This window comes from Heterocephalus glaber, unplaced genomic scaffold, assembly GCF_053883595.1.
Source record: "Heterocephalus glaber isolate CG9 unplaced genomic scaffold, H.glaber_assembly_v1.0 deba00000896, whole genome shotgun sequence".
In the NCBI taxonomy this organism is placed as follows: domain Eukaryota; kingdom Metazoa; phylum Chordata; class Mammalia; order Rodentia; family Bathyergidae; genus Heterocephalus; species Heterocephalus glaber.
In genome coordinates, this window is record NW_028258170.1 from 225,608 (window position 1) to 251,778 (window position 26,171).

The window sequence follows — 26,171 nt, forward strand, 5'->3', positions numbered from 1 at the left end:
TACTGAAAAAGAGTGTGGGAATGAGAAGTGGTCAGGGAGGTTACAGAAACCCAACTTTGTAGTCTCGGATGTTACCATAAGTATCTTGCTTTTTCCTTCATTAGAACAGAGAACAACACCACAATATGGAGGAAACTCCTAATTTAACCCAATTTATGACAACTCAATGACAATACAGAATAAATCCATTAAAATTGTCATCTTGCACTTTCAACTCAATACTGTATGTAATTATTTTGATGCTTTCATTTAAATTGACAAAAAGTTATATATATTACCATGTGAAAACTCATATGTGCAACTATTTTATTGTTTAACTTAGAAATCAGTATTACTGACCTCTTTCAGACATTCAGAGGTGTCTTTTTAAATTTACATTGTTTCAAGTTGGCAATATGTTTCTGAAAATTCTTTCAGTAACTGTAATGACTAACACAGGCCACTTAGTGTCAGTGAAACAGTTGTGTGACCTAAAAATAAATCATTGGAATAAATTCACTATCTGTAGGCCAAAGCAAAGTGGGATATAAAACAGTTAAAACAATAACTGTTGCTGGGAAATATTGCAAAATTCTATTCATCAAATTAGGTGTAATTAAAAAGATTAGATATTTTTTAGTATTTGTATTTTCCTTTATTGAATATTATATTTGATTTTCTCATTGAATATTATAACCAAAATTAACAATGGGTTGTTGGCAGTTAAAATAATAAAAATATATTTTAATTTGAGTGCTTTAAGGATCAAACATGAATCTGTATTGGTCCCACCCCAAGCTGGTGAGAATAATGTTTTGTTTTATAGAATATCAAACTTGGATTCACAGATTCATAAAATAGTTGAACCAATGATATCAGATCCTCATTTCTTACTAATTCTTAGAGATAAATGAAAAATAACAATAAATTGTCTGTGAGAAGGGAAAGGACAGTAAGAAGCTACCTTTTAATATGTGGTAAACAATGATGATGGAAACAAGAAAGCAGGAACAGCACCTTACTGTGCCCGTGTCTTATTACACATCCTTCTGTCACAGTGACACACATTCTCTGCTTGATATTTTAGGGACTATTCCTCATCACGAATGGTCTAGCCCAAAGGACATCATTTGGATGAAGAATTCAAATCACCCAGTATATTGAAACGTAATTATCTTTTGAAAATTTTCTTTTCACCTTCAGTAACCTTGGCTTCTATTCTTCCCTTTAGAGAGAAGAAGCCAGTTAATCACATCTGCAATTTCAGAATCAGCTTTTCTAGTACCATACACGGTCTCTCACAGGCTCAGGAGGGCTTTGTTTGACAGTGTTCACCAAGATGCTCATGGCCGCCCTTGGGGAATCTGCCCTTTTCCTGCCCCATTGCTGAGAGCTATGACACTGCCAATGGACCCAAGGGGAACTCACTCATAGTCAGTAATGGAAAAATCAAATTCTTTTTGTGAAAAATCAATGAATCGATCCAAACTCTGTAGCAGATAGCAATGGACCCACAGGGTGGGCTGCTGTGATACAGGACTTCTATTTGAAATTCTGCAAATGCTCTACTCGCTTCCTCTCTGTGATTATGACTGCTGTTTCATTTGTCCCTGAGATCAGTGCCCTAAACACATATATGTTTTCTTGAACTACTTTAAGTTTCTGTTTCTGATCTCTATACATTTTTCCTTTTGTTTCCTCCACTAACATTTTTCAAGGCATGGAGTGAATGGCAGTTTGACAGGTAGTTCATCATTTCAAACTTCGTTCTTTTTGAACTCTACATTCAAAGTAAGCATAAATGGAAATCATTTTGATAGACACATGAGGATACTGAGTTGCCAATTCAGAGCTGATCGGTAATCTGGGGTGAAAATGTTATTTCCAGATACCCTTGAAAATGATTTTTCTATTGTATTGCATTACCTCCAAGCATATAAACATTGCCCACCCCATAAACATTTAAGATCATTTTGACATCTTTATCTTAAATTAATTCTTTTAGAAGTTTAATGTTTTATTTTGCATCAGAAACCACCACAAATCTCTTCCATACTTTTCTCATTGCATTCTTCATGTTCTTATTCCGGAAAGTATAGATCATAGGATTGAGGAAGGGAGTTAACATAGTGCAAAATATGGCCACAACTTTATCAAAGAAGTAAGCAGATGGAGGTCGTGCATACATAAAAATGCACGGGACAAAAAATAAAACCACAACAACAATGTGGGACCCACAGGTGGAGAGAGCCTTCCTTTGTGCTCCAGAACTGTGTTTCCTCAGGGAGAACAAGATGACACCATAGGAGACAAGCAACATAGAGAAGATGAGGATGCAGAAAGACCCACTGTTGGCAACCACCAAAAGATGCAAGATGTGCATGTCAGCACAGGCGAGCTTCAGTAACTGGTACAGGTCACACATGATGTGATCGATGATGTTGGGGCCACATAGAAGCAGGTGGAAAGTAAAGAAAATTTGAATCATAGAGTGTAGAAAGCCACCCGCCAAGGCTACGTCCACCAGAATGCCACAGAGCCACCAGTTCATGATGGACAAGTAGTGCAAGGGCTTCCAAATGGCCACGTAGTGGTCATAGGCCATAGCAGTGAGCACAATCACCTCTGCCCCTGCAAGGAAGTGTTCACCAAAGACCTGCATCAGGCAGCCTTCATAGGAGATAGTTTTCCTCTCATGGAGAGTGTCTGCAATTGTCTTTGGGGTGACAACTGAGGAGAAGCAGCCATCCAGAGACGACAAGAATACCAAGAAGTAGTACATGGGGGAGACCAGCAGAGCAGGGCTGTAGACAATGGTCACCATGATCAGCATGTTGCCCCCAATAGTTGCAATGTAGACCAACAAAAACACCACAAATACTATTTTCTGAACACTTGGATTCTGTGAGAGCCCCAGGAGCACAAACTTAGTCACAATGCTTTGGTTTTGCATGACTTCCAAGGAAAGGGGCAGAGGCACAACAGGGAAAGAACATGTGGAATCTGCAATCAAAAGAGAGAAAACTCTCAGATCATTTTATGGTACTATCATTATCAGCACTTTGGGGCATGCTTGTACCATTATCATGTTACCAAATACCCAAAATTGGAAATATGTTAAGGATAGTAGAGGGTGATCAGGTAGAATTGACATGGAACAAAATATTAAACATTTTAAATAGTTGAGTTTCAATATAGATAATAGGCATCTCCTCTTGTGGTAAGGATGAGAATTAATTTTCCTCTCAAGTCCTAGCTTTCATTGATGAGTAGTGGCTTCTTGGATTGAGTTCGTGAAAAGTGTCCTGAATCCTTTACAAATTCTGTTAATTTTGCAATGCTGCCTTTTCATAACTTGGGATGGGATAACTTGAACACCAATCCTGATCAAGAGACAGCCTTATCTACAAAGGGAGGACATAGCCTGTAGTTCCAATACTCCTGCAAGTCATAGCTACTCATAAAATATCTCTTTAAAACTCTGAACTGAATTAGATATTTACCTAAATTATCTTGGTCCTTACTAAAGAGAAAGATCCATGCAAAAGTGTCTAGCTCTGTACCTAACACATAAGGAGCAGAGACTAAATTTTGACAGTTTTCAAATTATTCATTATTCCAAAAGTTTATAAAATAATACCTATTTCAAAATGTTGTCATGATGACAAAAAGAAATGATTATTCAGAATCTAACTCCTAGAAAGCAGCCTGTTCTAGATCTTTTTATAGCTGTTGTTGGTGGGAAATTCATGCTTAAAGACATTAAATTGAAGCAAACGAGAGATGCTGGGCATGGGATTTTAAACATGGAACCTCTGTTCCCTAACCAATACCTGTACATAGGAGCAACAGCAAAAAATGGGGATATTTCTTTTCCAGTGAGGACTTAGTGAGGGATGGTTTTTCTACAGTCTCCATTCATCTGTAAACATTAAAGCTCCTTATTCTTTGCACATGGTTGAAGAGGTATTTTGCTAAAAGAAGTAGAGAAAATGATGTAGAATCAGAAGGTGAATACTTTTCACCTAGACAATGACTTCAAATTTTGATTTTAATTTTATAAAATTTTGAAAATTGAAGAATGTGTTCTCAGCCATACATGTTACCAGCACCTACTAATATTTTGTTAGGTTGTGTGTGTACGCATATGTATAGTACAATGCCTTAACTTACATTTGTGTTTATTAAGTATAGTAATAAAAGAATAAGGGGCTTATTGTGAGAGGTAAAATAACCTGATCTCATAAATGGCATTTTCAGTTTATAGAAATCATTTTAAATGTCAATGGTATTTAAAAAGAAAATATTGTGTATGTCAATATCTCTCCGTTTTCTTAACTTTAAAGGAGCTATTTCCATGATTTTTTCAATGTTTTACACATTCTGAAATGATTCTTGTATTCTGAACTCAACATTCAAAGAAAAGTTCTAACCAAGAAGCAAGTTTATAAAACAAACCATGAAAGGTAATTGAATCAGACATTAGTATGTAATGCACCAACAGTCGGATCAGTTCAGGACCAGAGCAAGGAAGACAAAAAAGTGAAATGTGTCAGAACACAGGTCCTAAACCCATGCAGACCTGGGTTCAAAACTAGGCTCTGCTAATTTATGCTGATATTGAACAGATTACTAAAATTCTCAAAGCCTGAATTTCACTTCTGTTAGTGAGTATAGTACAATGGTCAATCTGTAGATTTTTTAGAGGCTCAGTCAAGAAATAGACATAAAAACCTTACACCATCATAAATCCAGAAGATGTTTTTGAATAAGAACAAATATTCAGAGTCACTGTTGTACAGCAGAAATGGCACTATTATTAATTCTAATTCCTGCTTTACCATGGCCTAGATCAATAAATGCCTTTATTTTTCAACTAATGTAAAATATTTTGTTCAGTAAAGATAATTATTTTTAAATGCAAAGTACTTCTTAATGTCCTTAATAATATTTTAATAAATTTTTGTGTTCCTCATGTCACTTACATTTATACAGTACTATTTAAAATAGCTTTCCTGGAAAAAAATTTAGGCTGATAGATAGATTGATTGATTTTGACCTTGGAGAGAGAGACCAAGACAATATGTGAATGTAATAGTTAAATTATCCTTAATATCCTCACTTTCTTTATCTAGCAAATTTTAAGAGTAATACAATTTTATCATTAAAATGTTTATCAGCTGCATGCAAACCAACACTTTTGTAGATATAAAGAATTTCCAAAATTAATGTGAAAACTTTCATAATGGAGAAAAGTGTTCTTATACTTACTGATGACAAATTTAAGATTTTAGCTTTTAAAATTTTATTATTCTAAATGCTATGCATTCTTCTGGATTGAAAACCAGAATGCATAGAAAAGACTATCATGTATATACTGGTAAAATAAAATATGAATAAAATCTAGTTTCTACTGTTTATCACTGCTAATTTCATAACTTCAACAATTATAACCGTGATAATATTACATGGTAATATTATGAATAAACAAATGAAGAGTATAGAGGAACTCTTCATATTATCTTGGCAACATTTGTAATCATTTTGCTTCTCCAAATAGTCTACCCTCCAGTTACGGCTGGTCTGACATATGAACAATTTGGGTTACAATTGGAATTTTTGCTTTAGCTTGCTATCAAAGTCTTCAGTTATGACCCAAATGAAGGCCAGCTGTGCTTCCAGATGGTCTCACATACAGATTTAACCCCTAAACACCTTGAACAAGTGTTACCATGTCTACTTTCATGGAGAGCAAAATAAAACATGTTGGTTTGTTAAATGACACAAGTGAAACCTTTTTTATAACAAACTATGAACATTTTCTGTATTTAACTTTTGCTATATATATATATATAAAACATTCAAAACTAAAACAAGAATAGTAATAAGGTTGTCAATTACTATTTTATAACTACATTTCAATAAATTAATTTTTAAATTTTAGATGCACTTATATGTACATATATGAGCCTATCCATCATATTTGGATATATGTTTTCTAAATAAGTATAGTATATAAACTAAGAAGTAGACATTAAAACACTCCTCTTAATTTCCCTACCTCTTCTACTTCTAAATCCAAAGTACTTTGAATTTGAAATTATTTGCTTCAAAAACAAAATGTTTATTTTGTACATATCTAGCTAAGCATATTCCTCTCCTTGATGACCTGAGAATAGGTTCTCTTCAGACTTCAGGTTTTTTGCTTTCCTTTTGATGTTCCTCTGCTGATTGCCTTACATATCTCAACTTTTACTATTTCTTAAAATTAAAAAAAAACTATTTAGAAGTTATCCTTTCTCTTTTGAACTTTGTCCTTTTGATGGACCTATGAATCTTACATTTTCTTCTATTTTAATGATTTTAATTCATTTTAAGCGAAAGACAAGTCCTGAAAATAAGCACTAAAGTAATTTAGAGCATCAGTCATTTATGATTCTTTTAACAATTCTGAGGGAGGAAACTAATATTAATTATGACACCAAATGAATACAGTTAAAATCAGGACTCAACTCTGTGACCCGAGACACAATTTCTTACATTTAATTGTCTTTACTGTGTCATCCGCTAGTGTGTGGTTGTGAAAATTGTTTGTTTTCTATTCTACCAGTAACTGAAAATGTTCCTGCAGCAGATGAATTTCTTATGCTCTCATGTCAGCATTCTAGATGCACCTTCAGAATGTCCTGCTTATCATCTAAAACAACAAGGTAGAGATTGTTGGAGGAAGCATTGGAAAAATATATATATATATTAGAATGAATAAATAAAATGCTACTCAAGAACCAGCCCAAAAGTATCCATTAGCTGTAACTCCATTTGCATGTAACTTGAACATGCAGTGTTGTTCATAGTTATAACTTATTTAGAATGGAAGTAACAGATGTTCCAAACTAAAAAAAAAATATCTTCTGCTATGGTAGCTGCTTTTGAGCACTTATATTTCAAATGCTGCTTTATGGATTGCAATCCAAAACTTCCTGGTACCAAAAAAAAATTGCAACCAAACGCTGCTTTATGGGCACCATATGTATTTTTTTTATTTGTTTCCACATGCGTAGAGCTCGGTAATATTTAATTCCTCTTCAAAATGAGGAGTCTGAGAGCCAGAAAGCTCATGAAATTAGCCCATGTGTACACAGTTATTATTTTCACGCCTAAGCATTGGATTAAAGCTGGTGGCTTGACCATAATACCAACATTTTGAAGGATTACATCACGATTTGATATTCTCTTTGAAAATGCAAAAATGTAAATTATAGCCCTCACCATGTATCAATTCCTAAAGTAGTCCAGTGGTAGTAACCTCAGATACTCTATGGAGAAAAATCCATTCACTCTCCCAAAATATGATGCTTGCATCTAAATTTTCTTTTATTATCGGGGGGTGGGGGAGAGAGAGAGAATGTTCCTCCCTCTGCTGCTCATGTGTTGTCTTTAACATGGAGTCAGGACAAAAGAAAAGCAAAAAGACTTCTTGGTTTCCAACTAGCATATAAAGAAGTTTCCATGAGAGGTCATGAACCCATAGAATTGTTTGCTCCCCTATGGCTTGGAAATTTTCCAGCCCTGTGATTTATCAAGAGGGATTTGCCAGGCTTGATGGTTTCCAGTATTGGGAAGACTTTTCACATATGTGGGCAATTGGATGCTCTCTGCATTGGTATGTTTGTTGTTTACTTTGTACTTTTCAGTTTGTGCTGGGAATAAAGATGCACCCATTTCCTGTCATGCCCAGGGATACAGCATGACATACACAGGAGATAAACTCTGTATGCAGATGGAATGCAGTGTCGCTCTGTAGAATGGGAGTAAATGGCTATGCACTTACTGAATGTAAAAGCGGATTCGAGGGATAAAGCAGCACCAACCCTTACGGGCAACACGAATTGCTTCAGAACTAGAATAGAAATGAATGCTAAAATTATATATCCCATGTATAAATATGCACATATTTGTAGATTGAATCCAAATGTTATTTTTTCCTCTCAGCTTCTGATAGTGATATGCTATTGTTTTAAAACTAAAATCATGACTGTAGTGACCAACGGAATTTTTCTCTTCATTCTATGTGAAAATGAAGCTGCACAGGTCTGTTTCCTGTATTCAAACACAGAATTGAGACTGAAACTTGAGGTGGATCTTAGACTTAGCTCATAGGATCCTGTCAGAGAAGAAGTTTCGGGCTTTTGCAATTTTTAAATATTCTGCACTCTCTATTTTTATATCTTTTCACATAGGCCTTCAGGCACTATTTCTTCTGTCATCTATGGCATCAGGTAATAATGTTATTCCTTTTAATTAAATATTTTGATATTTAATTAAATCAACTGACATGCACCATACACCATGTGTGGAGGCACTAGTTTGAAAGTGTGGCTCATTAGCACAATGCCAGCCTTTCCTTCTGGAATTCTGGTTCTCCTCTCTAATCACACTAAGCCTCTTCTACTTTATCCCAGAGAGTGGGAGGTGCCTTGCTTTGCTCAGTCTTTTAGGATAATTTTTCATTAGAGGAAGAGAGCAGAGAGTAGCCTAGTATGGTAATAATATTATGAATAAGCAGAAGGATAGAGAAGACAGAGAATTAGGGAGTCACAGCCAAGGAGATATGAGAGAGCTAAGGGTTCAGTGGAATGTAAGTACCACTTTGTCCTGCCACAAACTCTGCATTATTCTGTTTTCCCATAGACTTAAAGTTTTAGCTTCCCCATTTGCTGAATTAAACAATTGATACTAATTTTCCAAAGATAGATGCCTTTATTTCTAGGAATTTTCATCTGTTCCTTAGAATTGCTTGTTACCAAGACAATAACACAATTTTTTGCAAGTCAAAAAATTAGAAACATTCCAATATCTAGTTGGTATAGTCCATATCTCCATTAATCTCTCATTGCTTTAATTCCAAGTCTGGTATTCAAACAGAAGAATACATACAAATAATTGGGTTTCTCAATTTATGTCCATTGCCATGGGTCTATTAATTCATTATTTTTACAATTAGAGTTTCCCTTAGGTTGTGTACAGCCTCTCTCTCTCTCTCTCCCTGTCCATGTCTACATAACCAGTTTCATGTATAACTTAAAAGGTAATTACAAAGCTCATTATCCAATACTGGAGATAGTGATTGTTTAATAAAGATTTAAAGTGATGAGCAGAAAGGAGGTACTCAGAACTCATTTAATCCAATGAGAGCAAATGACAATTCCAGATTCCTAGTGTCCAGGCATCTCCTTTCCTATTTTAGTCCAGATACCATCTCTTCATGTTCTCATCAGAACCTGTTAACGTTGAAATAATGTCTCTGTAGTTTCTAGGACCATTTATTTAAAGGTGTTTTATGTCATTTCTCATGGTGCTGTATTTTGTTTTGGACAGGCCGTAAACACTAACTTCCAATGACTTTCCAGATGGTATGCTCTTAACAATGAGCAAAAATCTACATCTGATCATTACAGTATGCAGGAAACTATGAACAACAGCTCATTTTCTGGTCATTCTAAATTGAAATAGCATTAGCATAAGTATATAATGACACACTTTATGACCATCTCTTCCCCTGAATTTTTTAGGCCCAAATTACTGCATGCCTAGAATGTGATTTTGTTTTCTTTCATGATGTAGGTGTTTATTGCTATAACTTTGCCTCTTAGAATTTCTTTTGCCACATCTCCTCTGCTGCAGTTCATTGTGTTTCTGTTTCTGTTTGTCTGAAGATATTTTCTGAAGTGCTAACAACTGAATCCAATCCTTGCACACATGCTACAACACTGAGCCCCATCCTCAGCTCCTGAAGATTTAAATTTTCCTTTCAATTTCTTCTTTCATCCATTCCATTTCTTTTTAAGGGTCATTTTGTTAATTTCCACATATATGTGAATTTTCTGAATTCACTGTTTTACTAAATTAATTTTATTAGTACATTTTAGGTATACAATATAATGACATTCATCATTGGAAATTTGTGCCTTTACATACTCTCTTGGATCTTATTTTTTTCCCCTTCCCCTGCCCTCCCTTCAACCCCTCCATCCCTCCCTATTTACTAAGACTTTGTTTCCATTTTTTCACTTTCTCATATTAATTGCATTCCCTTCTTTCCTTTCACCTACCCCTCCCACTTCCCCTTCCACTTTGGCCCTTTTCTTCCTATTTCGTATTATCTATTATAACTTTTAGTCCTTATTTACACTTTCATTTTGTCACACTAGAGAAACTACTTGATATTTTCACATGTGCATCTTATTTATTTCACTTAAGAGTATCATTTCAATGTGTATCCATTTAGCTATGTCTCTAATTTCTCATTTTTTATGGCTGAGTAGTACTCCATCGTATAAACAAACCACATTTTCTTTATCCAGTTTCCAGTTGATGGGCAGTTGGGCTGCTTCCAAGTTTTAGCTATTAAAATTGTGCTACTATGAACATGGGTACTCATATATCACTGTGGTGTGATTCTTTTAATTCTTTGGGGAAGATCCCCAGCAGGAGAGTAGCTGGGTCAAAAGGGACTTCCAGTCCTAACACTTTGAGCTATTTCCATACTGATTTCCACAGTGTCTGCACGTGTCTACACTCCCGCCAGCAGTACAACGGCGTTCCTTTTTCCCCCAGCCCTACCCCATTTGTTATTGGTTGATTTCTTGATAGCAGCCATTCTTTCTGGGGTGAAGTGAAATCTCAGCTTTGTTTTCATTTGCATCTCTAGAATGACCTGTGATGTTGAACAATTTTTCATATGTTTATTTGCTCTTTTTACTTCTTTGTCTGACAAATATCTCTTCATTTCAGATGCCCATTTTTAGATTGAGTCTTTAAATTTGGGAGGTCTGATTTTTTAAAGTTCTTTATAGATTTGAGATAGTGGATCTTTGTCTGAGGAACAGCAGGTGAAGATTTTTTTCCCAAACTGTGGGTTGTCTCTTAACACTGCTGGTGGTTTCTCTTGCTGTGCAGAAGCTTTTTAATAAGAAGAGATCCCACTATTGATTGTTTGTGCTAGTTCACGGGCAACTGAGGTTTTGTTCATAAAATCTTTTCCTACACCAATGTCTTCAAGAGTTCTACTTAACCTCTGTTCCAACTGGTTTAGTGTTTCTATTTTAATATTTAGATCTTTAATCCATTTTGATTTTAGTTTAGTGCATGGTAAGAGATATAGGTCTAGTTTTAATCTTTGGCAAGTTGAAACCCAATTTTTGCAGCACCATTTATTAAAGAGGCTATCTTTCCTCCAGTGAGGGTGTTTGGCTCCTTTATCAAAGATGAGATGGCTAAGTGTGTCTGGAGTTGTTTCTACATCTTCTAATCTGTTCCACTGGTCCTCAGGTCTGTTTCTTTGCCAGTATCATGCTGTTTTTACCACAGTAGCTTTGTAGTATAGTTTCAAGTTGGGGGTTGTGATACCACAGCAATGTCTCTGTTGCCTAGAATTGCTTTTGCTATTGTGGGTCTCTTCTTGTTCCAAATGAATTTTTGGATTGTTTCCTCAAGGTCCGTGAAGTATGCTGCTGGAATTTGAATTGGCATTGCATTGAATCTATATAGCAGTTTTGGAAATATGGCCATTTTCACTATGTTGATTCTTCCTACCCAGGAGCAAGGGATGTCTTTGCATTTTCTGATATTATCTTTCATCTCTCTGTTCAGAGTACTATAGTTTTCAGAGAAGTGGTTTTGATTTCTGTTGTTAGGATGATTCCTGGGTATTTCCGTTTTTTGTATGTTATTGTGAAAAGAATTGTTTGCCCTCTTTCTGTCTCAGTGAGTCTTGTTTGTGTAGAGGAAAGCTATTGATTTTTGTTTGTTGACCTTGTATGCAGCTATTTTACTGAATTTGTTTATTAAGTCTAGAAAACTTTTGGTGGAGTTCTTGGGGTCTTCTATATAGAGTATTGTCATCTTCAAATAAGACAACTTGACTTCTTCATTTCCTATCTTTATTTCTTTTATTTCTTTCTCTTGTCTAATTGCTGTGGCTAATGTTTCCAAGACTATATTGAACAGAAAGGGTGATAGTGGACATCCTTGTCTTGTTTCTGATTTTAGTGTGAAGGATTTCAGTTTTTGACCATTTAGTATGATATTGGCTGTTGGTTTTTCATAGATGGCTTTTATCAGATTGAGGTAGAGACCATATATTCCAATTTTTTGTAGGTTTTTTTTTTATCATAAGTGTGTGTTGGATTTTGGCAAGTGCTTTTTCTGCATCTATTGAGATGATCATATGGTTTTTGTCCCTGCCTCTATTGATATAGTGTATTACATTGATTGACTTGCGTATTGTGAACCATCCCTGCATCCCTGTGATGAATCCCACTTGGTCAGGGTGTATGATCTTGATGATCATTTGCATTTTATTTGCTAGTATCTAATTAAGGATTTTTGCATCTATGCTCATTAGTGAGATTGGGCTATAGCTTTCTCTTTTGGTTGGGTATTTCTCTGCTTTGGGAATCAAGGTGATGCTTGCTTCCAGGAATGAATTCAGGAGTATTGCTTCTCTTTCAATTTCATTGAATAGTTTAAACAATAGTGACAGTAGTTCCTCTTTGAAGGTCTTGTAGATTTCAACAGTGAAGCCATCAGGACCCGGGCTTTTCTTAGTTGGTAAGTTTTTAATTACATTTTAAATTTCATTGATTGATATTGGATTATTTAGAATTTTTAGGTCTTCTTGGTTCAAATTTGATAATTCATATGTATCTAGTCCATTTCTTCTGTGTTGTCCATCTTATTGGTGTATAGGTTTTTGAAGTATGTATTGATGATCCTCTGGATTTCTGCTGGATCCATTGTAATTTCATCCTTTTCATTCCTAATTGCATGGATTTGGGCCTTTTCTTTCCTTTTTCTCATAATATTGGCTAAGAGATTGTCAATTGTGTTTATTCTTTTGAAGAACTCTTGGCTTCATTGATTTTTTTGTATCATTCTCTTAGTTTCCATCGCATTGATTTCTGGTCCGATCTTTATAATTTCCACCCTTGTATGAGCTCTAGGGTTGTCTTGCTCTTTTTTTTCTAGAAACTTGAGGTTCAGCCTCAGGTTGTTTAATTAGGCTTGCTCTGTTTTCCTAATATGAGTATTCACTGCAATGAATTTCCCTTGTAAGACTGTCCCATAGATTGCGTCCCATAGGTTCTGATATGTTGTATTGTCATTGTCATTTAATTGTTGGAACTGTCTGATTTCTTCTTTAGTTTCCTCTTTGACCCATTGGTTATTCAGGAGTTTGTTGTTCAATTTCCACGTGTTTATGAAATTCTTGCAGTTTCTTTGGTATTGATCTCCAATTTCATTGGACTATGGTTTGATAATATACAGGGGATAACTTCCATTCCTTTTGTCTTACTTAAGCATGTTTTATGAGTGAGTATATGGTCTATTTTGGAGAATGACCCATGTGCAGCTGAAAGGAATGTGTATTCTGATTTTGTGGGGTGGAACACTCTGTATACATCTATTAAGTCCATTTGTTCAAGAGTTTCATTGAGTTCTAGTATTTCATTACATAGTTTTTGTCTAGTTGATCTATCTATTTGTGACAGTGGGTATTAAGTCCCCCACTACTATTGTATTAGTGCTTATTTGATTTTTCATGTCTGTTACTATTTGTTTTATATACTTGGGCACACTCGTGTTTGGTGCATGTATGTTTATAATTGTCATCTCTTCCTCTTGGATTGTTCCATTTACAAGGATGTGGAGTCCTTCTTTGTCTCTCTTAATCAGTGTTGGTTTGAAATCCACTTGATCTGCAAAGAGGATAACTACTCCTGCCTTTTTTTGGGTTCCTATCACATGGAGTATTGTTTTCCACCCTTTAACTTTCAGTATAAGAGTATCTTTTTGAAATAAGTGTGTTTCTTGTATGCAGCATATTGTTGGATCTTGCTTCTTGACCCATTCTGACAGTCTATTTCTTTTGATTGGTGAATTTAGACCATTAACATTGATGATTATAACTGATACGTATTGACTTATCATTGTCATGACTTTTTCTTTTTGTTGGATTCTTCCCCTTTGCATTTAATTTCTTGTTGTGCCCAATGGGTTCAATCTGCTGGGCTTCCTGAGGTTGCGGTCCTTGTTGTCTTTTCCTAGGATATTGTGTAAAATTTTTTGGAATGTTGATTTGGTATTCATCAAGTTTCTAAGGTGCTCTTTCTCATGAACGTATATTATTTCTCCATCAATTTTGAAAGATAGTTTTGCAGTGTACATCAATCTGGTTTGGGGGCTGTTTTCCTTTAGCCCTTGAAATATATCACTCCAAGCTCTTCTTGCCCTGAGTGTTTGCATTGCAAAGTCTTCTGTAATTGTGATGGGCTTTCCCTTGTATGTGTTTTGTTTGTTTACTCTAACTGCTTTTAGAATTTTGTTCTTCTGTTGGGTTTCTGGAATCTTAACAATTATATGCCTATGTGTAGATTATTTTTTGATCAAGGCTAGTTGGAGTCATATATGCCTCACTTATCTGTATATAAAGTTCTTTTCCCCTGCTTGGTAAATTTTTTCCAATCACTTCTGTGAACAAATTTTTATATCATCTGCACTCTCTCCTGTTTCTTCACTGATTCTGACCAGTCTTATGTTATCCTTCTTTGTATCATCTAGCAGCTGCTGGATTGATTTCTCATGGTTCCCTACTATTTTAAAGAAATTTTTCTTTTCTTTGTCACTAATTGCAGTCTTATCTTCTATATCTGAAATTGTATTCTCACATTGGCTCTATTCTGCTGCGTAAACTTTCAGTGGAGTTTTTAATCTCCTGGAAATTTGTTTGCATATGTTTCATGGATTCCATTTATTTCCTATGTTGGGATCCCATCATGTTCCTCATTTCCTCTATTTTTTAAAATCTGTGTCCTCTCTAGATTTATTGATCATGTCTTGCACTATGGGCACAATCTCTGCTGTTATCTGAGAAATTATTTCTGATTTTATTATTTCCAGATCCTCTTTTGTTGCCAGTTCTGGAGTCCAGGTGGTTGAATATCAGATTGTTGCATCTCCTTTCCCTTTATGGTTGCTTTAGGTGACGTGTAAGTTTGGTTTTGAGACTGTTTATGTGTCTTCTCATTTCAACGGGGTGGGGGAGCAGAGATTGTGCTGCTGGTGCCTGCACAGCTCACCTCCTTGGCACTGGGTAAGGTGACCCAGAAGGTTCACTTCCTCTGTTCTAGGGCAGCTCTGATCCTCAGCACTCTGAATTCACTGTTAATACTGAGTTCTGTTTCCATGCCATTGTGGTTGGAAAAGATACTTGATTTTCTTTCATGCTCTTTGATTTTGTAAAGATTTTTCTGTGGCCATGAATCATATTAACATAATTTATTCTGGAAATTATTCCCTGTGTACTTGATGAGAACATGTGCTCTAGTACTGCAGGTAACATTCTGTATATATATGAGTGTGTGTGTGTGTGTGTGTGTGTGCATATATATATATGTATATGTATATATATAACATTAAATCTATTTGTATAAAATGTAGTTCAGGTCAAATGTTTTCTTATTGGTATTCTGTCTGAATTATCTGTCCATTTCTAAACATGGAGTATTGATGTCCTTTCTTATTATTGTATTATTGTCATCTTTCACTTCAGGTCCATTAATTCTTGCTTAATATATTTGCTTCATTGTTGTGTGCATTTGTAATTGTTATATCCATTAATGAATTCATGTTGTACATCCTTTAACAAATTACTTTAGCTAGCTTTGTAATACCTTTTAATTTTAACCTCCTAATAAAACTACATTTGACTCCTATACTTCTATTAAAATATTGGAGAAATCTGAATTTGACTATGTAGTCACATTGCCTGCCACTTTTACATCTTCATGTTTTCATGATAATAATTAGTGCCCATCCTCTTCAGGTTAAAGAACATTGTTCAGCGATTTTGGGAAGTGAAGCAGATCTGTTAGTGATAAGCTTCAGGTTTTTTTCCCCTTTGGGAAAATCTTCCTTTCTGTGTGACAGTTGTGTCATCTTCTGATGGGGAAGGTCTGAAGCCTGTATGCAGGTCCACTTCCAGATCTGGTGTTGGTCAGGACTCAGGGGCAGTCCTAGGCCCTGGGGGCTGTCTTGATGGCAGCAGGATTGGGCAGTGAAGTCAACACTCAGTCCTGGAGCCTGGAGCTCTGGGATGTACTCTCCCTGCTGCTGGTCTGGAATCTCAGTCCGTATGTACCAGTCTGGAGTTGAGATCATGCAAGTCTGTCTATTGCTGTTCTTTCCTAGGGTCTGGTTAATTTTAGTCCAGAAGTGGCCATGTCTGGTGCTCATATTCCTCTGCTCTTCCCACACTGGAGTTTTCACACTTTGCACTGTGTCTTCTGGGACTGGGGAGAGTGATGCAGGTGACAGGAAACTGTCCTTCCTACACTCTTCAGCGAGTCTCTTGGGATTTCTTTACATATTCAGGAGCTGTAATATTTTTCCTGGTTTTCTTTGCTTTTGAAGGTTTTACTTCTAATATATGTTTCCACTGTGTGCGAGTGCCCAAGTGTCCTTTTCTGCCCTCTTTATGTTGTCTCTCCCCAGAATGCAATCTAACATTGGCTATAGCTTTGTCTTCCACACACTGCCAGAGCCAGGGACATTGGTTAATGACCTCCTTGTGGCTATAGAAAGTGATTTCATTCATGCAAGGCCTCATCTCACCACAAAGATCTCAGATAAACACAGATCTACACACTGCTGCCATATCCCAGAGCAGCAAGAACAGCCATCAAGTGTCCCTCTACTCAGAATGCTAATGTGATGACCTTATCTCCAAGGAGATAAGCACAGCCATCCTGGAGGAACTGCCTGACAGCTGTTGTTGAGCCTGTGGCAAGGCTGCTGTGGCTTCCTCCATGCTGGGAAGAGAGCAAAGGATGCCTGCCACCACTGCCACTGCTGGCACCACTGCCACCACTTCTGTAGATCATGGCACTGAGGCAGGGCATAGATGGGTAAGAGTTGACGAGTGTTCCACACTCAGCCAGTGTTGGCAGGGAACCATTTACAGCCCAGAACCTTGAAGCTGTGCTTTTTAACCCAAAGCAAGCATGTCAACACTGCTCTTGTAGCCACTGCAGTATAACACCATGACAGAAATAATGCAGTGCCTGAGGGAGCTGTCTACTACCAGGGTGCACTCCGGGAACTACTGATTATGGGGTTTATGATGTCTTCATAGAAGTAGCAGTCAGAACTTCAGAGGCATCTGATTTGACCCCACTCATTAATGGACATGTGGGTTGTTTACAGCTTTTGGTTATTATAATTAAAACTGCTGTAAATTTTCATGTACAGGTTTTCATGAAGATAGACTTTCATTTATCCCAAATACCTAGGAATTGAATGGCTGGTGGACTTTTTGAGAAATGTCCAAAATATGTTTTCCAAAGTGGATATGACTGTCTACTCTCCCCCAAAGAAGTGTATTATACTTGCTCCTCTGTACCTGCGTCAATCTTGATTAATTTTTGTCATTCTAAAAGGTCTGAACTTCAATCTCAAATGCAATTCACATTTGCATAAATGACTGATGATGTTGAATAATTTTTCATGCAGAACAATTTTTCATGTATGTTGTTGACATTTAACTTCATTTTTAATATGTATCTATTCAAAACTTTTGGTGATTTAAAGCATGCATCTTAAAAATGAAGTTGAATTTTGTATACTTTATATTTTTATCTTACTAGTATTTTAATAGCTACAGAATTTGTGGTGATATCTATTCTTATTCTTGATATTGATAATTTCTGCATTTTTCTTCTGATAAATATGGCTAGAAGTTCACTAATTTTAGTAAGTTTCTCAAATAACCATTTTTCTTTTATTTTTCTCTTTTCTTGATTATCATGTTCATCCTTATTATTTCCTTTTACTTTTTCATTTTGGTTTAGCCTGCCCTTTATTTTTGTAATCTTAAAGTGATCATTGAAGATATTAATTTGAGACCTTCATTTTCATTCAACATCAATGTTTATATTAATAAATTTCTAATAAGTACTGTTTTATTGACAGCATCACAGAAAATTTATATATTGTGCTTTAATTGTTTTATATCATAATAGAATTTCTTTTAGTTTCTTCTTGATCCATGAACTTAGAATTTGTTCTATAATTTCTACATATTTGCTAATTTCCTAGATTTCTCCCTGTATTTTTAATTACAGTGTAGTCAGAGAACATACTCTGAAACACTAGAGTTCATATAAGTCTAGGATATCTTGTTATATGGATCAGAATATATTCCTCCTTGGTAACTCTTCTGAGGCCACTTGGCCAGAATGTGTGTTCTGCCAGGGTTAGTGTTAGGGTTAAGGTTAGGGTTATGGTTATGATTAGAGTTGGGGTTAGGGTTAGAGTTAGACTTAGGGTTAGTGTTATGGTTAGATTAGGGTTAAGGTTAGGGTTAGAGTTAGAGTTAGGGTTAGGGTTAGGGTTTGGGTTAGGGTTAGTTTACTGCAAAGACAACTAAGTCACCTTAGGTGGTAGCTTTGCTCAAGTCTAAGACATCCTTGCTAATTTTTGGTCAACTTCTCCTATCATCTATTGATATTCAGGTACTGAAATCTCCAACTATGTTGAATTGTTTCTTTTTGCTATGGGTCTGCAGTTGATTTCTGCATTTTGAAGCACTGTTGCTATGGTTGCAATTCTGTTGTCATTCTAACTCTCTTTGTTTCTTTGATCCCTTTATTATCGTGAAATTAAGTTTGTTTTCTTTGATAATATTCTTTGACCTGAAATACCCCTGTATAATCATTATAATCTCTTCATCTTTCTTTTCACTGATATCAGTATGATATTTTTTTCCATCCTTTGATCTTCTTGGTTTTGTTTGTTTTTAAACAAATCATGCCTTTTAATTTATTGTTGAGATCATTTAATTTAGCATAATTATCAATAATAATGGATTTATCATCTTGCATTTCTTTCAAATTTCTCTCTTTGTCTATTGATCTATTTGTTTCTTTTTTGTTGGGTATCTCTCTGTTTTGCTATTGAAATGGTTGTTTAAATGTTTATGGTAAACAACTTTACTGTATTACAACTACCTTCCTGTGATATGATATTAATTTATGGGTAATACACTAGCCTTTCCTCCTGTCTACCTCTCTCTTCCACTTTCTTCTTTTTACTTCTGCTTTGATTTTCCCACTTCCTAATTCTATATATTGTTGCCATGCATTTCACATCTACATATGTTTAAAATATGAAATATACTGGTGTTATTTTGAAATGAAATATGATCTTGATCAAATTGCTTAATTTCTTGACATTTTCTTTTTGTCTGATCCTGACTCTTGGAGGAAATAATTCCATCCAATGACGTTTTAATTATTTAAATCAGAAAATGCCCTCAAAATGCCTACAATCACTGATGTATTGCAAAAAAAATTTAATGAGTATAAAAACTTTGAGGATATCTTAGTGAACTCGTGATTTAGATGAGATACTATGAAATACTGATGTTTGTAGTAAATTCCTATGTGAGTACTGGTAATCAGCCTTTTAGCACTGTAATAAAATATCAGACAGAGGGCACTCATGGACACTTTGGAAGCTGAATATGCAAATAGCAATAGCAGCACAGCAGGTCTTCTCTGGGCTGTGCCACCTCCTGGCATGGAGAGGAATGGTGAGACTGCAGGGGAAACAAGTGAGGGCATCGGAAACCAGGAGCAGAGTGGGGGAGAAGACACAGGACAGGCTTGCTCCTTGCATAACAACCCCTCACTAGATCTTGAGGGGTAACACGAGATCCACCTTCCAAGACTGCACTCTCATGTCTGGAGTCCCTCTGTTAAATTTCCACCAGATCACAGTTACACCACTTGGGACAAAGACTCCAGTGTATCAACCTCTGCAGAGATAAACGATATCCACGCTATGGCAACCTGGTATGGTACACAGGCATTCTGTGCTATAGAGAGGCAGTCAGCTGCAGGTCAGTGAATAGAATACATATGCACAATACACACGTATGATACATTTTTCATTCTTGGCTTCTCTACTAATTTTCAGCAACAAACTTGGGTCCTGTACCAATCTGTGAATAGACGTGGGATATTTGTTGTAACTTTGATTCTTTCTGGTTATTATCTCTTTTCCTTTATGCCTCACATTTAAACCTATCCAGTGTAGAAGTAACAGTGCATTGCTGTTATGTGGTTGCTAGCCCAGGAAAACAGTGGATTAGCAGATTGTTGATTTATAAACTGGCTCTCTTGAATATGTTTATTTTGATAATGTCTTTGGTTGGGATTCTGGATCTCTTTCTCTCTCTCTCTAGTCTCTGTCTCTCTCTGTGTCTCTGTTTCTCTCTCCTCCTTTTTACTTTTATTATTTGCAGAAATAAAGACTTCCATAGAAGGAAAGCAAAATGCACCTGTACATCTACCCAAGTGTTTCTCCTGCTCTTCAGAAGAGAACTGTGGCTAAACTAGCCAGATTTCCTGAGCTCCCCTCAGGAGCGCAGTGACTGATTCTAAAAATGGACTTTAGGTTTAGACTCAGGAAACTCCCAGGAGCATGGAGCAATAGAACCTTGGACAATTTTAAGGAGTACGTTTAAGAAACACTTCTGGGAAAATAATTTCTCTTTACTTTCAAAATAAATAACAGTTACGATCCCTTCTCTGGATATATGTAGCTCTTTCAGTGCAATATTTTTTAGATGTAATAGAAAAGTGGTAAGTCCTAGAGCAAATACATGCATGCTCTTTTAACATGTTCTTCTTTGCATTCAAGTATGAGCAGGTGTCAGGCAGTTGTATTAGCAATTGAAATCCTAGGCCATTTTCTTATGGAATGAAAAAATACTTTATTCCATAATACAGGACAGTTTGCAGAGGTATTTTAATTTCACTCTCCTTGAGAAATTGTGGAATTATCTTCTTTGAAATGAAAAGAACACAATCATGAAGACATTTTCTGAGAAATGACATAAATTTCTTATTCATTAATTTATACATAGCTTGTATTGCAGGTGTAAATACTAGGAAAAATTTGGCAACTATATAACTGAGGATGCTGAATGAGCAACCAAGATATTTTCCTGAGTAACATAAAACTGATTTAAAGACCACCCATAATTAATGTGCAGGTAATTACGCCCATAAGCTTTGTTTAAGGATCTTTTGATCTACTTGATGCTTATTCTGTTATTTAGTGCTGTGCATTCAGATATGGTCCATTAAAATTTGACCAAGAGTAAAAACATTTTTAGCAATGTTTGGTTTCATTGCATAATGCAAGCAGCGTTTAAATTTTGTATAACACGTTTAAAAATAACAATGCTCAGATTGTTAATAATACTGCAGATTCAAACTTTGGAAAAATTCTCACCTTTCAAATGTCATTATCCTAAAATTGTCTAGATTTACTGAAGTCAGGAAAAGTAAGTTTTGGTAGTAGCACATGCTGCTCTCACCAATAGAAAAACATAGACCTGTTATGAAACTACTTAACCTACAGGAGAAACAATTGCTGAAAATATTTTGTAAGGAGTGATTGGAACTGTTCAGCAATGCCACCAAGAATGCACACTGATTTTTTTATTTAGTTTAGAGAGCACAAAAAGTTACTTATTTAAAATTAAAAGTTTACAAATTTCACAGTATTGATTTTTATCTTTCCCTCTTCTTCCTTCCTCTCTTTCCTTCTCTCTCTCTCTTCTTTAGTTTCCATCTTTTCTTCCCTGTTTCTTCACTCCTTTTTCTCACCACTGAAACATTGTTTACATCCAGCTTGTTCAGATTTCCCTTCTAAAATCGAGGTTAGTGCTTGTTTTTGTTTATCAGAAAATATTTCATAGGATGTGTCTGCTTGTTTGAGACAATTTAAAAAATTATCAGTTCACTCATTAAAAGAAAATGATAAGGAAAAGATAAATCATTCTTAGTTATGTACCTTTTGTTCTCCCAAGAAATTACATATCATAATCTCAAGCCCAATTCACTATTTCTATGAATGATTTATTTCAGTTTAATTAATGTTTAAATTCAAATGAAGAAAAGTTAAACTGTCTTGTGTGAATGAAACAGATTTATGAATGAAGAAATTTACAATAATTCAACTTATGTTTTCTAAAATTTATCATAAATTATAACAGAAAGTGAAAATGTGAAACAATTCTTGGGAATAAATATATAAAATAATTGTTGGGAGTAAGCTGTACAGACTGTCTAATCCACGCCAGATAACTGTCATCTTTTGCTTATTTGGAAAGGCTGTATAGTGTTGAAATCAACTGCTTTATAAAATTTACATCAAAGATTGAAACAGACACATGTAGCCACATTTCAATTTATATATTTCACCTGATGGCAAATACATGAATTTGGAGCCATCTAGATGACTGATATGCTTTCTGTATCATCACAAATTTGCTGATACATAGACGATGCGGCATAAAAATCACTGTTTATTAGATTTTATTGTTTTATTTTAAAATTTTCTTCATTGATTTAATAACACTTCTACTTAACAACGTATTCTTTCCCCCTCCTCATGCATAATGACATAAAAGTTTCAGAAATATTCCTTTATTTCCTGATTACAATTCCTATAATTTAAAGTTGTTCATACTATACTAATAATACCTCCAGATGAGAATCTTACTTCCATAAGTATGCAGGTTTGAATATTAACAGTTACACTGCTCTAATTCAAAGCTTGAAATTGTGTAAAGCTTGCTAAACAGAGCAGTGCTACTCTACACATTTATTCTCAGAACTGTGGTGGTGGATTTGACAGTGATCTCAAAGTCTGCCACCTTTCATGATATAAGAATTACAGTGGTTTAGGGCTCGGGTTTTAGTTCAGTGGTGCCACCACCTGTCTCACAAGTGCAAGGTCCTGAGTTCAATCCCCAGTACCAAAAAAAAAAAAAAAAAGAATTACAGTGGTTTCTTCTACTGCTATGCATCTGAAACATCTCCCAACGGTTATGGCAGGCAACTGAAGAATGAGTTCTACTTTTTAAACTCTATACTTCATTGAACCTCTGATCTCAGAAATTCACTCAGTTTTTAATCAGTTCCTTCCATACAGGAAATAATATGTTTGGGTCAGATGTATATTTTAAATCTTAAGTCATTCTAATGACTACATTTCCTTATTATTTAAAACATTTTAAGTTCATTTTTTGTACATTTACATAAAGAAATGCAAAATATCATTTTCTTAAATGAGGGATCACTTGTAATGATAATTATGCCCATACAGTTTAATAAATTATCAAAGCTTATTATTTTTGAAGGAGTTTCTAAAACTTATACACAGTTTTGAAGATAAGACCTACTGTTTTCAAACTATAGAGAATAGAAAGTTGGAGGGAGATACTGACAGAAAATAATCAAATTTAGACCGTCCCTTCTTGGAAAATGCTAACTTTATCACTCTATGCATATTGTTGCTGTAAAAGTTCCATAATATTAATAAATAGGATCTAGGGGGCCATATAGGGCTGCCACATATAATCTGAGAGCCAAGTAGACAGTCTGAATGCTGTTTAATTTCTCACCACTGGGGTGAATAGTGCTCAGAAGTGCATCCTCTCTGTTGCGTACTCTTCCATTGTCTTCGAGTGAATTCTACCCTGATCTTATAAAGAGGTATTTGTGCAAAGCCATTAATAATCATACAGTTACATTGCATATCTTTCATTCACCTTTAATACCCATAATTTGTTTTAGCAGAACATGTTAATTGTGTAGATTTAAAATTAACTGTCAATTTCAATTGCTTTTTTCTTTATGTCTCTATAATATTAATGCTACTGATTCTAGAGTTTGCCTGAAGATATCTTTTTCACACTAAAATTTAAATAAATATATACAAATTGTTTTGTTATTTTTCAAGATGTATTGACAAAAATCTTCAACTCTTTTACTCTGTAGTCAGTTTTCTTTTCTTTTCTTTTTTTTTTGGCATGGCAGAAGCAAAATCTTTATATGTAGATGAAATGATCATCTACAGAGAAAATACTAAGAAATCTCTAGGAGCCCCTAGAACTTGTACTTGAATTTAGCAGGATTAGAAAACACAAGGTATATATAAAAATTCAGGTCTGTGTATACTTGCTGTAAATGAAGAACTGGATATTGAAATTTAAAAGTTATGTAGGAGTACAAAGGACCCAGAAAAGCCAAAAACAAAAACAAAAACAGTGTTGGAAGACATTTAGCACCCAATTTTAAGACTTCTTCTAAAGCTTCAGTAATCGAGGCAGTGTTGGTGTAAGGAAAGGCATATAGATCATTTGAATAAAACAGAGAATCTAGAAATAGAACCACACATATATGGTCCACTGAGTTTTGAAAGATTATTTAACATTAGCATTTTATAGAATATAAACTTGATTCAAGAGCCAAGGAAGAGATAATGTCTTCAGCAAACAGCACTAGAACACCTGGTATCCGTATATAAAAAAATTAACCTCAACCCTTTTTTTTCATACATGAAAATAACTTGAAAGGATCTATGAACCTAAATAAGAAAGCCTAAAAGTATAAAACTGTAAGAAGAAATTATAAGGGAAAATATTTATGAATTCAGGGTAGGCAAGAACTACCTAGGATACAAAAAACATGATGTATAAAAGAAAAAAAAATTGATAAATGAGATTCCATCAAAATTTAGAACTTTAAATGACATCATTAAAAATGAAAAGTAGTCCTTAAACAGACCATATTTACAATGCATATAAACTATGAGCAGAATATATAAAGAATTCTTAGAGTTCATTAATAGACAACCCAATTAAAATGTAGACATAAGAAGAGGATAAATAGCCAGTATAGGACAAGGAATGGTGTGCAGTTCTAGAATCAGAAAAATACTAATCAGTACAATAATAAGATTGAATTATACACTCATTAGGGAGATGAAGTCAAAAGTTTTAAAAGCCTTGTCATGACTTTTTCTTTTTGTTGGATTCTCCTCCTTTGCATTTAATTTGTCACACCCAATGGATTCATTCTGCTGGGTTTCCTGGGGTTGTGGTCCTCATTGTCTTTTCCTAGGGTATTGTCTAAAACTTTTTGGAGTGCCGGTTTGGTATTCATGAAGTTCCTGAGGTGCTCTTTATCATGAAAGTATCTTATTTCTCCATCAATTTTGAAAGATAGTTTTGCAGGGTACATCCATCTGGGTTGGAGGCTGTTTTCCTTTATTGCTTGAAATACATCACTCCAAGCTCTTCTTGCCTTGAGGGTTTGCATTGAGAAGTCTGCTGTGATTCTGATGGGCTTTCCTTTGTATGTGATTTGTTTCTTTTCTCTCACTGCTTGTAGAATTTTGTTCTTCTGTTGGATTTCTGGAAGCCTAACTATTATATGCCTATGTGTAGATTTTTTTTAATTAAGGCTAGCTGGAGTCCTATATGCCTCACTCATCTGTATGTCAAGTTCTTTCCCCCTCCTTGGGAAGTTTTCTGCCATCACTTCTGTGAACAGTTTTTTTTATGTCATCTGCACTCTCTCCTGTTTCTTCATTGACTCCAATCAGTCTTATGTTATTCTTCTTTGCATCCTCTAGCAGCTGCTGGATTGATTTCTCGTGTTCCCTTACAATTTTAAAGCAATTTTTCTTTTCCTCCTCACTAATTGCAATCTTATCTTCTATATGTGAAATTCTATCCTCACATTGGTTCATTCTGCTGCGCAGACTTTCGATGGAGTTTTTAATCTCTTGGAAATCTGTTTGTATCTGTTTTATGGATTCCATTTGTTTCCTATGTTGGGATTCCATCATATTCCTCAGATCCTCTATTTTTTTTATCTGTGTCCTCTCTAGATTTATTAATCTTGCCTTGCACCATGAGCAAAATCTTTGCTGTTATCTGAGTAATTATTTCTGATTTCATTTTTCCCAGATCCTCTTTTGTTGCAAGTTCAGAGAGTCCAGGTGGTTGAGTATCAGTGTTCCATCTCATTTCCCTTTGGGGTTGCTGTAGGTGATCCAGAAGTCTGTTTTTGAGGCTTGTTTATGTGTCTTCTCATTTCCACGGGGGGGCGGGTGCTTCTGGCGCCCACTTGGCTCACCTTCTCTGCCTTAGGATCTTGGGATGGAGGTGGGGAGCTTCCTTCTGGGTGCTGGGACCAGCTCACCTTCTTGGCCCTAGGAGCCTGGGATGGCAGTGGGGGAGCTTCCTTCTGGGTGCTGGGACCGGCTGA

General features: G+C 35.4%; 1 protein-coding gene and 1 pseudogene across 2 annotated transcripts in view; one reads left to right on the plus strand and one right to left on the minus strand.

Annotated features, from left to right (window-relative positions):
- Positions 1-1,003: 1,003 nt before the first annotated feature.
- Positions 1,004-26,171, plus strand: part of LOC106008578 (olfactory receptor 4P4-like) — a 31,869-nt pseudogene continuing 6,701 nt past the window's right edge. The window contains exon 1 of the transcript XR_015449994.1: positions 1,004-1,146. The product of XR_015449994.1 is annotated as an olfactory receptor 4P4-like (transcript). The remainder of the gene's footprint in view (positions 1,147-26,171) is intronic.
- On the minus strand, positions 1,997-2,938 carry LOC101723268 (olfactory receptor 4C15). Its single transcript, XM_013068996.2, has one exon. The coding sequence runs from the start codon at positions 2,930-2,932 to the stop codon at positions 1,997-1,999; it is 936 nt and encodes a 311-aa protein (XP_012924450.2). The 5' UTR covers positions 2,933-2,938.